This window comes from Phasianus colchicus, chromosome 4 (genome assembly GCF_987193195.1).
Source record: "Phasianus colchicus chromosome 4, bPhaCol1.hap1.1, whole genome shotgun sequence".
NCBI lineage: Eukaryota > Metazoa > Chordata > Aves > Galliformes > Phasianidae > Phasianus > Phasianus colchicus.
The window spans coordinates 51,611,815-51,627,615 of record NC_143439.1 but is presented as its reverse complement, the minus strand read 5'-3'; the positions used below and the strand labels follow the sequence as shown (position 1 = coordinate 51,627,615).

The 15,801-nt window shown below is 35.7% G+C and overlaps 1 protein-coding gene across 1 annotated transcript; it reads left to right on the top strand.

The window, feature by feature from the left end:
• Positions 1-265: 265 nt before the first annotated feature.
• Positions 266-15,467, top strand: DTHD1 (death domain containing 1). Its single transcript, XM_090140094.1, has 10 exons — positions 266-539; positions 2,273-3,044; positions 3,520-3,850; positions 4,316-4,495; positions 5,360-5,604; positions 6,520-6,681; positions 7,241-7,530; positions 8,836-9,080; positions 14,510-14,567; positions 15,111-15,467. The coding sequence occupies exons 1-10, from the start codon at positions 266-268 to the stop codon at positions 15,398-15,400; spliced, it is 2,847 nt and encodes a 948-aa protein (XP_089996220.1). The 3' UTR covers positions 15,401-15,467.
• The last annotated feature ends 334 nt before the right edge of the window (positions 15,468-15,801 follow it).

Genomic DNA, 15,801 nt, shown 5'->3' with positions numbered 1-15,801 from the left:
CTACATTGGCATCTCTTGGAAATTCTTGCCCTTAGTCACACCCGAACCACTCCTTTTTGTCACCTAGTAACTTTCTAATAGTCAACATCAGCCCAGTTTCTGAGCTAGAGCTTAATTTTTGCAGTGCCAGTGGAATACAGTATTTTTTTATATTCAGGTTAAGTTACAAATGGTAAACAGCATTGCCTGAACAAAGGACAACATCTTTTGAAAGTGTTTGAACAGAAGGAAAATTGTAGTAGTACATTTTGAACATAAAATGGAAATGGCAGAAAGTAAGATTACACCTTCTGCTGATAAATCAGGAAAACTCCTGCAAAAAATCTGGCACCTGAACTTTCTAGCAAGAGAATTGCTTCTAAAAAGAGATCTGGATAATGAAGAGATAGCGGAGTATGTGCAACAGCTGATCTCTTCAACAGAAGAGCTGAGTGGATCTCTCAGTCAACAGCTGGAGAACATTACAGAAAAGCTTCAAGACACTTTCCACTTGCTGAGTACTCTCCTTGACAAACACAAGGAACTGACTGCAAGTCTAGGCAAGTATGGAGAAGCTACCCTTAGGAAAGGGTATGGGCTGGGTGCACCGGGTAACAATTTCTGCTGTGTGATGGTACCGGGGGGATTTTAACTTTCATTTGTTAGTATTTCAGCATTTGGCCATTCAGTAGAACAAAGGAATTAATATTTCAAATAATATATCACTATTTTGTGAGACTCAATATAAGATTCATAATTCTCACTATATAAGAATAATATATGTATATAATTAAATAATCCATTCTTTTAGTGTTTTATGTACACCACAATGTAGTAGATTGACATTGGCTAGATGCCTGACACCCACTCAGCCACTCTCCATTCTCAGCAGGACAGGAGGACGAAACATGAAAGAAAAATGTTGAGGTAAAAACAGGGAGATTGCTTACCATCCCAAGCTAAATATAGTCAAGATCCAAGAATAATTAATTTGAAACTGAAAAAGTATTGCAAAGAAATAATTTTTAGACTGGGATCAACCATGAAAAAAATTATCCGAAACTGTACTCTTTGTAGTTTTAAATTATTTAGGTGTTGATAGAGCTGAAAGTGAAAGGTCTATCTAAATCACATAATAACACACCTATGAAATTCTTACTCCATACAATTATTTCCTTGAAAACTTTGAGACATCAATTTACTTCATATGACACTATTGAATAAAGTGAATGAGATCAGTGTTTTCCCCTAAGATTTGTATCAAACCCTTTCTATTTTCCTCCCTGTATCACATTCTCTTTCTATTATGAGTCAAGAGCACACTACATCATGTTCCGTCTATACAATTTTCTTATTTGTATTGACTTTCACTGGATTTAACCTGAGAAACAAAGCTTTCCAAAATCTCATGCAGAAAACAGAAATAAACAAGAATTTCTCCCAGAGCTTTGCAGTGCACTTAACTAATGAAGACAGTTTCAGATATAAACAGATTGACAATGTGAGCTGAGGAGAGAGCTGAAAGTAATACAGATGAATCGCTGGAGAGAGTACCTGGAATGATTTCTAAGAAAAGGTGTAAGATAAGACAAATGAGAGTTGATAAAATAGATGTTTATATTAAAGATAGAATATTAAGTGAATGCTGGAAGATGATTGGTTTTGCTGACCACTTCTTCTGCAAGAACTTTTATTTATACGCAAGCAAACTTCCACTATTCCTATAACTGGATGCTACAGTACTGTATATGTGTATATAATTTACATTATCCTATGTTCCTCGCAAAAAGTAAAGCATGTTTCATACTGAGACCATGTAAAACAGCTTTGTTGAAGCCCCATATACCACAATCTTGCATGATTCAAGTTTAGGAAATATATGTAATTAATGTTCAGTTTTCAAACTTTTTCCAAGTTGATTAAACTACTGTTTACCAATTTCCTGCTTTTGATTAGACCACTGTTTATCAATTTCCTACTTTAGACTGACTATCATTAAGAGTTTAGCAAGTGTCTATCCGATCAATAAAATGGAGTTCATTAGAGCTGCCACAGAAGTATTTGGAAAATTAGAGTTGTACTTGTTTGTATTCAATTCTTCAGAAATTCACTCAAACTGAATAGCAATAAATGTGAAAACATTAAATGGAAGTCAGAAAATGTATTCTTCTTCATATGTTGCATGGCATCTTGGAATTAGGTGGAATTCACTAACTACGTGTGTAAGTTTTTAACTTTTTATAGCTTTCATAGCAAAATTCACTTAGTTACCTACTTTTTTTTTTTCCCTCAGAATATCATGATGTTATAGATTGTCTGCAGAAAATGAAGGACTGCTTGACAAATACAGTTTCGCACCTTCAGAAGGCCAAAATTAAACTTCGTGCAGCTAGCTGCCAACAAGATGATGTTTCTCAGATCCAGGCTGCTCAAAATTCTTTTGTAGAAACTAGAGTATGTTATTTTGAAAGAGAAGCAAAGCAATCTGTGCAGGCATCCTCTAGTTCCAGCCAGAGATATCAAAGAACTCCTTCCTCAAGCAAGATAGAAAGTCAGAACATTAATCAAGTTCAGCCATGTGAAATTAAAACTGTGAAAAAAGAAACTGTTGCATCATTAGCTGAAAATATATCTGTCAGAGAACAGGAAGTTCGCAGAGAACCTCCAACAACGAAAGAAGATGGTGAATACAGAGTGCTAACAGTGTCTATTTCAGAGAAAATAGATAATAATGGAAAAGATAAACCTCACAGAGATGTCTCTTCTCCTGAAAAATATCCAGAACTGACTTGTCAAGATGATCTTATGGGCAGTGGAGAAAATATTTCATCTCAGGCATCAACAGATACTCATGACAGAACTGTCAGAAATCTTTCTGAACAGGAGAAAGAAGTGAAGTTGACAGAGCAAATGAAAGACAATAAAAAGGAAACAAATTATGATATGTATAGGAATGATCTAATTACTGTCACATCTTCAGCACAGACCAGTGATGTTAATGCTGTGATTCCTTCAATGAGTGATTCAGAAGATGTGCAAAAATATAGGCACTGGTTAAACAAGGAGTAAGCATGTTCTCATTTTTTGTAGGAACACGTGTACATAGATACTGTTTATTTGAATACCTATTAACATCTGTGGACCCACAAGCTCAGTATTCACAGACTGAATGGCCCATGGTCATGCACATTGCAGTTTACAATTTAATCATGCACAGTGAGGATGTTCAATTTGGTCTAAATCAAACTGAAACTATTTTCTTATATTGATTTTTATTATACAAGAGAGGGACTGAGTCACAGTCAGTAAAACCAATACTTCCAAAATCTTCTAGAATTTAGTGGAAAAGGAAAAAAACTTAGTTGAAAATCGCTCTAAAAGAAGCTCAACATAAAAATTTTCATAAACATATGTTTTCATGAATGATCTGCCTATACTCTGATGTAGTTCATGATTATAGTAATATATGTAATTAGAAATGCAAGGTATCACGAAACCCAGAAAACAAAAAATAATAAATATACTTTTTTTTTCCTCCAGATTTGTAATGGAACAGAGTGGTAGGAGTGAACATAAAGTAGTTTGCTTTATTAAAGCCCCTGCAACTGCCCTGGAGAATCTGACCTGTACGATAGTCAATGACACAAGTTCCTTGGTGGTGGATGATTTTGAGGAGCTGGTCAGCAATGTCATCAGTGTTGAATGCTCGGATTATGAGAAAACTATCCCTTTTCCTATTAACATTGCAATCCCATTTATTTCACGCTTCAGAGGAAATTATCGGGAGATTATGGTGAAGGTGACAGACATAAACTTTCAATCAAATTACTTAACTCCCATTTCTCTGGAAGGATACCACGAAAACCACAAGGTTGGTAAACTGTTTTCTAAACAGTTAACTAAGCTACTGCCCAAGTAGTCACCAGTGATTTTTGTAAACAGATGTAATATGTACCATTCTTTGTTAAAAGTAAAAACCTACGGGGAATTATTTTGCATTCAGGTCACAAAGGAGTAACATTTTTTGTTTATGAATCCAAACTCCATCTCAAAGAAACACAGGATTGTTCTTATTTTGTAATCGCAGAAGTAATCATATAGTGCAAGACCCATCACCCAGCTGATGAGCTCATTTCCCCAGTCATACACCACAAAATGAATGACATTAGAAGATGACTAGAAATCACCAGATAACTGGTCATGCCAATAATACTTTACTTATTTTTGTTTCACATTTTGCTGTATAATTAATATTCCTCTCTCAAAATGCTAAACCACTGCAAAGTGCAGCTTCCTTTCTCTCTGACGTACTCTACCCCACAATCTCTTTACACAGGAAACGTTTGCGGAAGTGAAAGTTTATCAGCTGGGTGTTTTTTCTGTGTTGTCATGTTTAAAGAAAGAAACATTTACCGTTCCAACAGCAGGACTCTCACAAAACCTGAGCATGGATTCTAGGATCTCTTTCTATTACCCTTCGGAAACGTTCACTTCTCCAGCAACCATGATGTTAAAGGTGAGATGAAATAGGCAGTACTTATTCCTAGTCTCTGTATTATCTGATCAGTTCTGAAGAAAAGCCACAGCTGTGTTAAAGGGCAACATGTTCCATTATTAGATGTCTATGAAAAGCAGTGGCAACTCCACACCCTATATTCACAACAAATGGTTTCTGTCAGCTTTGTTAAAACCACATGATACAGCCAGGAAGTAGTCAACACAGTATCTCCAGCAACAAAGAACAATTGACTTTTGTCTGACACGCTTCAGAGAAAAACAATTATTTTATGCAATGACGTAAGCATCAACCCCTAACAAACAGTTTGACCCAGTTTTTAAGATAACGGAACAATTTTTTTCATCTGACCTTCTTCATTTTTACCAGGCACTGCAACAGATTTTGTTACCTCTTAGCGTTAGGCTGAGAATAATCTCAACATTTGCTTCAGTTATTCTTTGTGCCTCCCCACCCCCATAGCCACATTTATTCTGAGATACAACATACGTTTCAGAGAAGTTAAAGTTAACATTAAAGAAACAGAAAATATTGAAAAACTATCAAACTCCAAGGAGGCTCAGGAGTTTTAAAACTTGAACTCACAACAGGAACAAAACAAAACAATCACAGTATTTAAGTCAGTAAAAGTTCCTGCTATATATTACATTCAGGCACTTAGCAGTGCATTGTATAAATTACTAATACATTGCTAAGGTTGTTCCTTGGTTTCAAAGAGGAGCCTATAGCCTTTCTAATAATCTCATCTAATTTCAAAAGTTAAACAAATTTATTTAAAAACAAACAAACAAACAAAGCCAACAAGCATGTAAGGAGACATTTATTCATTTACAAATTCATTGCACAATTGCTTTCTATATTTAGATTCATCCAATTGAACCACCGCTAATTTCCACACTGAAGGCAAGACACGACATGTACCTCTCAGTGGTATCTACCAGTGCACTGATTTATGTTCACCATCCTTCAGCCCAACCATTTAACAACTCAGTCACCATTACTCTACCCTGTCCTCCAAACCCAGAAAAAAAACGGCAGGAGGAGGAGACAGAGCAAGTGAGAGCCATTACTACTACAGTTAAGAGGGTTGCTGCCGCATACCATCCTCGGTAAGAACAACTTCATGACAAATTCAACCTAAGAAAAACACCAGATGTAATTAATTTTAACAAACATTAATAATTTTTCAAGGCAATTCTTGCCTTGTGAATAGAGCTGGCTTCAGCAAAAAATACTGTTAGAAATACTAGAGCAGATCCACACACTTCTTATGCTGTAACTTCACCAAGAAAATCCATATAGCATGTTGATGAATAAACATCATTTGAGGTCATGGGGTTATTCACATCCAGTTTAAAAAATTTGCAAGAGAAAGTATGAGAAGAGGTTATGAGCTTCTATAAGAAAAAAAAACAACAAACATTGCATTCATTAGGCTAAGTTAGCTGGAGCATTTCACAATGGAGTTGCTTGATTCAAAGTGTAGTATCAAAGCAATCACTTGAACTGAAGAGTATCTTCTCTTATTTTTTTTGTTGAAAGAGGTAATGGCGAGCAGTCATCTCCTATTTTCTAACCCTCTTTGTGCCATAACATTTACCTACTGAATAACATTTTCTTGTGGAGGAAAAGGGATTACCTTGTTTTACCCATTTCAGACACCTACTTCCGGAGAATCTAATACTCAATGGATGTCTCAAAAATAATCCATAGTGATTACTACATTATGTTAAATAATAGATTAAGCTAGATTGATTTAGATATAAACATTTTCCTTATTTTTTTCTTTCTGGAGACTTTAAAAATATAACAAATGGAAAATTAAAAAAAAAAAATCCTGACTGTTACATTCTTTATGTATGTTGGAGAAACTTCAGAAGGAGGTTTTCAACAAGGTGGAAAAAGCCACAAGTGGTCACCAAAGAAAACAAGAAAAAGCAGTTCTACAAATACAAGCCTGATGGCTCCTACAGGATATCTTTTTTTTTTTTTTTTTTAATTGTCATCATTTTGTGGCTTTTCAGGGTTATGAGTGCTTCTTCGAGAAAGAATGGAGAGAATCTCAGCGATACTTTCAAATTATTAGGTCACAGAAACAAAGATGAGTGGATGGTCTTTGATGATATTGTTATCCAGAATGCACATAATGGTCTTGTGTCATTTGATCTAAATGAACATTTAGAAAGGTAATGTATGAAAAAAATAACACAAATTTTATTTACTAAAATATTTTCTTCCAAGTACATAGATCAATGGAAGCTAGTAGACTTAAGAAATCATTCACTATGCATTATTAACTTGCTGGAATCTCTTTCATGCAGTTTGTAGAATAAGATCATTTAGATTTGTTAGGCATAATTACAGAAAGTAATTTTTTATAATTTTTTTTCCGTCTATTGATTGTGCACAAAACTTGAGATAGAAAATATAGATACTAATCTTAAATTGACAAAGTGATTTTGGTCTCTAAATAAAAGACCAGAATATTTTTTGAAATTTCTTTTTAAAAAGTGTTCTCTTACTTTAAAAGAAATATCATATCTATTTTAATTCATGGATATAGAGCCAATACACTGCAGAATCAGGCATATTTTCTCCCTTTCATATGAAACAATGATTAAAAGAGGCAGCAAAAATGGGATTAGAGAGAGCGAGCCCTGTAGTTTTTTACATAAGTAATTCTTATCTCATGATGAAAAGATTTAAGATAAAGCTATTTATTTTCTTGTCTTTTTAAATATACAGCTTTGTGGTCGTTCGCCTTTCATTCCTCTTGGAAAACACTTATCTCCTCCTCTTTGCTCAGGCTCTGGAAGAAGCTGTTTGTAGCACAATGTCAAATGTGATACTGTATCGGAAAAGAGAAAACCCATATAAAATAATAGTTTTACTAACTGCATCCAAGGAATTGAGCTGGGAAATTCAAAATCTCCATGAAGAAGGCTACTTTGGTCCTCCAGAACCTACACAGCAGTTTCCTTTAAGAGAAGGAGAGCAAATTCATTTTCAATTTAGAGGCAATATATTTGCTTCAGGTATGGTAATTAATTCACGTTTTTCCATGTACATTATTCAAAGTACATTATCAATCACCTCAGCTGTCCAAAAATACAGTATGCGAACATCAATAGATTGTAGTTAATCACAGCTTATTTAGTTATTTCACTGTTTTGTAGCTTATGAATGGTAAGTGTACGGAACAGCATTAGCAACAACTCTGACAAATAAAATGTATTAGAATAACAATAACGTGAGCAACATGGTTTGGGTCACAGTGCCTTGAGCAGAGCTGGTCAACAAGATGATTTTTAGAGATCTCTTCCAGCCTCTGCCATTCTGTGAAACCTGGTCCCTTGGAAGCAGCTGCTGTTTTCTCTTGCATTTCAGAAGGACAGAATTCCATCAATGGAATGATGGCTTTTTAAATTATAAAACTTTTGACAGGAATTAAACAGATTCCAAACAAAAGTAAACAGTCCATTATCTATTCTGTTAAAATTCACTTCAAGTGAGCAAGGTTTGATACTGAAATACAAGGTGAAATAGTGCTTTTTGTAGTTGCACTATAAATTGCAGTGATGCAAGAGCTGCTGTGTCATTTGCTCTAGCAGTCTGGAGCATTCAATGAACTGGCTTCCATCATTCAACAGTTCACTTAAAAGAAGAGGTAAGAAATATCAGAAAATTTTTCACCCCAAATTACATACAGTCCCTTCTGCCAGCTTTGCAATCACCTGTATTTACCCCATAAACATTTTGTATATCTGATTCAATATTTGTCCATTGAAAACTCAATTCATACTAAAGAAATGATTATTCTCCCAAAAGAAAAGCCTCCAGATTGAAAGAACACCTGCTTATCTATGGCAAGAACAGTGTTACAGTTGTATTGTGTCACACAGAATTACAAATCCTAAAAAAGAACACATCCCTCTGATCTCATTACTGTTAGAGATAGGCATATATCCATCCTGAACAATCAGAAGGTATATACTTCTATTCCCAACACAGTTTTATTTTTCTTTGTATTATATATTTTGTCATCTCCCATGTTCCTTACTTTTCAACTTGTAGCACAGCCTTCACCACATTTTCCCCATACCAACATTTCAAGGGCTAGGAAAGCTAGTTGTTAAGACACTCAAACTACTGAGGCAGGCTGGCAGGAATGTTTAAGCCTCAAATGTTCAATAAAAAAATAGTAATAAAGACAAAGAACAACAGATTATTACATAATTATTTCTATTTAACTCCTCTTAATGCATTATTTTTGATGCCACACATCCAAATACAATGTAAAAAAACAGTGTTCTGTTTGCTTGTTTTCGCATGGTCTGCAGAAAATGGAAAAGATTTTGGAAAAACCTACAGGCTGATTTTTCATTCACAAAGAAAGCCCAGACTAGAACTCTATATTAAGGAACTGGATGAGTTTGGTAACCACAGCTCTCCTCACTACAAAGGAACAGCAGTGTTTTACAAAATTACCAGAGGGATGATAACGAAGGAATGGAAACAGCCCTTGCCACACAGTAATTATCAACACCAGTCTCCACTGTGCAAATTACCACTGACATTACCAAAGGTGAGTTTCTCAACCGATGACGTTACAAATCTTTCCCTTTCTCCCTTACACATATTTGTTAAACAGAAGGATCTTGATACAATTTTTCCACTACAGATAACCCCAGGAGTCATCGATGGAACAGTTCTGATCCATCAGCAATGCATAAACACTCTTAGAATTTTTCTTAGCAGATGGGGAACTCTCATCAAACCATCAGCAGAAAAAAAAAAAAAGTACTTAGCAGAACTTTTTCACACTTTTGGCCTCCCCAGCTGCTATGACCCTGAGAAATTTTAACTTAAGTTTCAGTTAAGTATCTCTGTATCCCTGTCTTGGGAGCATGGAATTGCAAGTTGTAGGAGCGTAAATGGCCCATGAAACCTGTTTTTCTCCCATCATCTGATTTTCCTGTGATCCTTGATAAGTAATACAGCCATGTGGGCAATTGTCTCCAGCACCAGTGAAAGTCATTCTTGCATAAAGTAACATTTAATATTATTAAATCAGACTGCAATCTTTTCAGAGCCTAGTTATCAGCATCCTTCATTGTACAAAATGCTGCACTAGACTACTGCTATCAAATTTGCATACATTTTCATCTCAGAATCTGCAGGTAGCACATGGTCTGAATCTCAGGTGTCAGAGTTGCAACTCCTTCTTTTTGAATTTAATTTAATTCAATCTTCTTAAATTATCATCTGCAAATACATTTTCTATTCCATATGCATACCTCTTGATTTCTCTCTCATTTCTATTCACCCAAATAAAAATTAATAACAGTTAAATGCAGAAGGTTTTAAGGCAAGACCTCTTTTAGTGACAAATTCCATATAAAATGTAAATTGAGGGGTGGAAGAAGGTGAGGGAAATCATTTACTTTCACTCTCTTTGCTTTTCTACAGAGCACACCATGTAATCACAGAAAGGGAAATACAAACTCTTGAGGTTCCAGTGGGGAAGATCACAAACAAGCAAAAACTGAAACCCACAAAGGAACAACCATTAAACAGCAACAGCCTAGGCATCAGTCAGTTTTCTTCTACCCGCTAGCTTCTCTTCAATCCCATTTTTACTCTTAATCTTCCTTAGTAATACAAACAAGATTTAGTGAATTGAACTGCATATGTATTAAACCACAAAGGTAATCATCAAGTGTTTCAGGTTAGTTTTGGTGCATATAGTCTAATGCTATACATGTTAGTTCTTAAATGTCCAACTGAGACTTTTGAAATAAGCCATTTCTGAAAACTTCTTCTCTCCTGATACTCAACAAAAACAGGTATCACTTCGATCAGTGTTGCAGTATCTTGCAAATGTACATGTTTTCTTCTGCTGGAGGTATATTTCAAAGGAGTAAAAATTTTCATTAAATGCAAATATTAAACCAAAAATGAGATCAAAGTGCTTGGAAGCATTTGCATGTTGATAGCTTTTCCATTATTTGATTTATACTTTCTATTTTACACAAAATGAAATACCTCTCTGTAGAATGAATAGCATTGAAATAACATCTTCCTTTATATCATCTCAGCTCACAAAATTCCATACTGAACAAATTGATAGAAATTTTAAGACGACAAAATATTGTATTTTGGCTATCTTGCTGGTTGAAAAGAAGAAAAACAGACTAGAAAAAAGTGGTTGCTTTCCTAAAGGGGTTATGATTACTAGTGAAGTCCCGCACAGATCCCACACAGATCTGTGCTAATGTATTCATTAGAAAGTTCTGAATAGTTAAGCAGAACATTTACTGATAGCAAAAAATATTCAGAGCACTAAAGTTGTCAGTGAAGAATCACTGAATATAATGATAATGAATGTCTTGAAAGTAAAATAGATAATTTTGATGTTTAAAAGTTTTTGGTGGTGGTGGAGGAATGTGGCTAATCTGATCAGAAACATGGATGGGTTCCAAGTAGAAAAACAATACATTAATGACAATTCTCCAGGTGATTTTGATAGAAGTTGAAATGTTGCATATGCTTATGAATTATGGAGGAAGGGAATATGGAAAAGCTATAGATTAATTTGTAAGTTACAAGAATGATGATTTTGGTAAGTGGCAGGTGTAACTAGTGGTACAAAAGAACATATTTTTTACATGCAAAATAATCAGAAGATGAATTCATTTTCACAGGATAATGCAGCAGCTAAAAATTAGCTTGAAGAAGGAACTGGCTGGAAGAGCCATATGTTAAATATAATGATCCTGTTTTCATGGAATGCTAAGGAAATAAAAAGGAAATTCTAATTACTTAGCACATCTTATTATTCTAAAATTGTTAGCATAGAATAAAGTACTGACAACAAAGCTGACATAGGTACTGTATCCAACATTTACTACCCATGATGTGATCAATAAATTTTAATTAGATGTATCATCACATTATGGTGTGCTTTCTAATGAATAAAAGAAGTAGAAGGAAATAGTCAAAACATCAGAACAGCAAAGACTATTCACATTTCTACTGTTTGGTTGAGTTCATAGATATCTTTAACAATTCCTGCTTACGGAGCTTTTGTTCTCTCAGCATTAGAAAGAGGTTTGACAAACAGGTTCAACATAAGGAAAATGCAGAGGATCAGGTTCTGATGTCAAGTATGTGTCTGCATATCAGTGATTTTCTACTGAGATTTCAAGGCAGTTTTATGACTGTAAAGCTGGACTAAAGAGTTTAAAAGGTTAATTTCTCCTTTTCTGCCAGTCCTGTTTGATATGCAAGTAGAGTCTGTTCATGTCTGAAGGTCCATTTGCAGGGCACTTTAGTATTACTGACTGAAATCAGAGTGCTTTGCAGAAAGATAGTGGTGTAATGCATACAAGCATTATCAAATTACTATTCTGCTGAAGTTCTGCTTAACTAATGACTGTCTAACAAAATAGCATGTGATCCACTGCTTCAAAAAGGCAGCTGCTTAGCTAATTTTAAGGCCTTCCAGACTAGAAAACTGCTTTGACCACTAACAGTATTTTACTTGCACTGACAAGAAGAACAGTGGGACCATGTGCCAGTGCAGCTGAACCAGGGGTGAATTTAGCTCTTCACTATGGGTATTTAATCTTTAAATGCAGATGTAATGTTTTTGGTCTAACACACAGTATACTATTGCATGATTACCAGACAATACTGGTCAATTCCTATCATTTTTACTACTGTTTTACTATTAAGTAGCATAAAGTAGCTCAGATTAAAGTCAAACCACTGGTAATTGAGTTCATCTACAGTAACTCTGAAAATCTCATGCAGAGCTTTGAGGTTCTAAATTCTCATTAGTGAATGAAAATAAGTTTAAGTATAAATGCATATTTAAAAGCAAGCCAAAGAAATCTCTGTCTTGGAAGAAAAACAATGCCCCCATCTGGAGAGAGCTCTACTTACCTTTTATTTTAATGTCCTTTTCAATCGTTTTACTCTACCCTCACACAGTGCATGACAGAACTGCTGTAGAAACACACAAGCCAAAAAAGAATTAAATCTCCAGATGTGCAGAGCCCAGAACTGTTTTTCAGTGTGGGCAGTGTGCGCTCTGAGCTTCCTGTGCACACTAGAATCCCCTCCCAAAACCACAGGCCTCCTGAAAAGCTGTTTAACTCACAGGTGAATCGATAACTCAGTCATGATTATTTTTACATTTTATATACTGCAACTGTTAAAGGCAGGTCAGCAGGATTATGGCTCAGTATGTCCAGCAGAAAAAGGAGAATAATAAGTTCTGTCTGAGTTTCATGATATTAATTCACAGATGGAAATGGAAAGCTCTGTGAGTAAACCTCCAGCAAGTCTCATAGGGAAAGGCTAAACAGGCAAGGAATGCAATTGAATGTATGACAAAAATACATGGCATATTGGTACTAGGACAGGAAAAGTATAGGTTTTAACAAAAAAGGAGAAGAATTTCACTTTTTACAAGTTAATCACTTGTGCTCTGTGTTCCTGTACTTAATTTCTTGCTCTACAGGAGTAGGAAACAAGATAAGCCTCACAAGAGTTTTTCCTCTATCTCAGTCATAAGGAAAAAGGACCTTCTTCTCTTTCTTTTCACTGTTAAGAGGAAGAAAGAAGAACTCTGCACATGGTGAAATTTGTCATTTGAATGATGATGATCTTTAGTGATTTGTAATTAAAAGTTGAAATTTGTAAAATGAATACATACAGCTACAAACACAAAACAATTTTAGAATTATCATATTCTTATTCACCAGAGAGATGGGATGCCATCCAGAGCTTCATGAAGTTCAACAAATCCATGTGCAAGGTCTTGTACCTGGGTCAAGGTAACTGCCATTACCAGTATAAACCAGGGAATGAAAAGACTGAGCATAGAGCTGTAGAAAAAGACCTGTGCGTAATGGTGGATGGCAAGCTGGACATGAGCCAGCAATGAGCCCCTGTAGACCAACTGTATTCAGGGCTGCATCGAAGGGTGTGTGACCACAATCTCTACGGAGGTGATCCTGCACCTCTACTCTGCACTGATGAGGCCTCACCTAGAGTACTGTGCCCAGTTGTGGGGTCCTCAGTGCAGTAGGGACATGGACCTGCTGGAGCACATACAGAGAAAGGCTACAAAAATGATCCATGGAATGGAACACCTAACCTACGGGGCTGTTCAGCCTGGAGAAGAGAAGGCTCTGAGGTGACCTGATAGTTGTCTATCAGTATCTAAAGGGGAGTTATAGGAAAGAAGAGAACAGACTTTTTTAGCAGTGTCTGTGGTGATAGAACAAGGGGAAATGGCTTCAAGCTCAGGGAGGGTAGATTTAGATTAGATATATGGAAAAAATCTTTTACAGTGAGGGTGGTGAGGCATTGGAATAAGTCACCTAGTATTCCGGTTGGTGCGCCATCCCTGGAGACTTTCAAGGTGAGACTGGATCAGGCCCTGGGCAATCTGATCTAGCTGTGGTGTTCGTGTTCATTGCAGGGAAGTTGGAGTAGACGGCCTTCAGAGGTCCCTTCCAACTCTAAGGATTCTATGATTTGATGGTTATTGATTTCTGTAGGTATGCAGTATCTATCGTTATTTTCCTTGAAATAATACGATGTGCCCACAGTTACAATAAGTACACAAGTGTAAGAAGAAGATAATGAAGCATTTGAAATTAGAATCCATTTAGCGTAGAAAGATTCCATACAGATGTTCTATAACCCCAATTTTTTATACACCCATCAGAAAGCTACTGAAGAAACTTTTATGAAATTGCAGAAGTCAAACTTCTTAATAAGATACAATAGACATCCATTCTGAGACAACAGGCCTATTTGTATTATTTTAGTAGTTGTTTACTATCTATAGCAGATGACGGTGTTGCTTTGTTTTCAGCAGTGATAAAAATGCTCCACGTAGGTAGGTCTTTTCTTCACTGCTGATGCGCTCTAATGCATCCCCATATCCTTCACCTCAAGCTTTAGTCATTTCTTTCTTCAACACTTTTTCTTTGATAGTGTGAAAAGTTGATCAACCGTCCACAAAGCACAAAAAGAATTTTTTGTGATTCATCAGGTAAGAACACTTACATAATGCTTTAATGTCAATATAAATACTAATTAATTTAGCAGTTTACTTTTTTAACTGACAGGATTTATTTCAGTTGTGACTGACATTTTTAAAATGCCATATTCAGGAAGTTTTATACAAAGAGCAATTTGGTTACCAGGAGATGCATAAGCTCTTGTAAGGAGGCATTGGGTTGGGGTACTTAAGCAACATACAATTTTCTATGTAATAAGATTCAGGTTGTAATGGAAAGCTCCAGTATAACAAATATATCATTCATAGGAAATGCCTGGGGCTTTTATTGCAATCTCTGTGCTGTTCTAAGAGCTATAGATCACTATCAAATCTGCTTTTGACTAAGTCCATATCTCAGTGCAGTTACCAAAAATTATATCAGAAATAAGAAGTGATGATGTTTCCATTGTATTATAAAACAAGCCACATTTAGTTTGGGAGTTCACCCACAGAGACTGCAGCTCTAGAAAGCTTTTCAAAGAATTTACATAGCAGGAGAGTAATGCAATTACTTCACTAATTTTTGCCCTTCAGAGGCCCTATGGGACAACTTGCTGTACTGGCTTGCAGAAGAGCTTGCAGAAGATAATACATCACTGAACGCTTTACGCTTGCCTGTTCGGCGGAGCATGCTTCAGCTTGTTAGGCTGAAGTGCCCTGATAATTTAATACACCAGAACTATGAGCTTCTTTGCTGCTGGCAAAAGACCCTTCCAAGGTCGGCTGACAAACAGCAGCTCCTGTCTCGCTATTTGCAGAAGAGTGGCAGAAGGGATCTTTCAGAAGAACTTCATTTTAAGTGGGAAAACAAAGTGTTCACTTGACAGAATCACTGGCAACTAAGCCCAATTTTTCTTCTTTCTTGTTGAGAAGTGTGAGTATTCCCTTGATATCTTCTGATAGCGACACTAGTCAGGAATCAGATCATTCTTTTATTTGTCAATTTGAACTCTCTTTCTAAAATAGAGTATAATAGCAATGCCTTTTCCTGCTAGAAGTGAACATTTCTCCTGTGGAAGAGTGAAATATTCACATAAAAATTTTATGCAGCATTCCACATATGTCCAGTAATAATAGCTATCAGATTCTTAAGAGAAAAGAAAAATGGATCAGTATAAGGATCAGAGACAAGAAATTTCTTCTGTATTCAAGGCTTTTAGTAATTATTACTGACTTCAATATTCTCAGTGAATGTTTATATCCTTGTGAATATCTGGAAGATTTC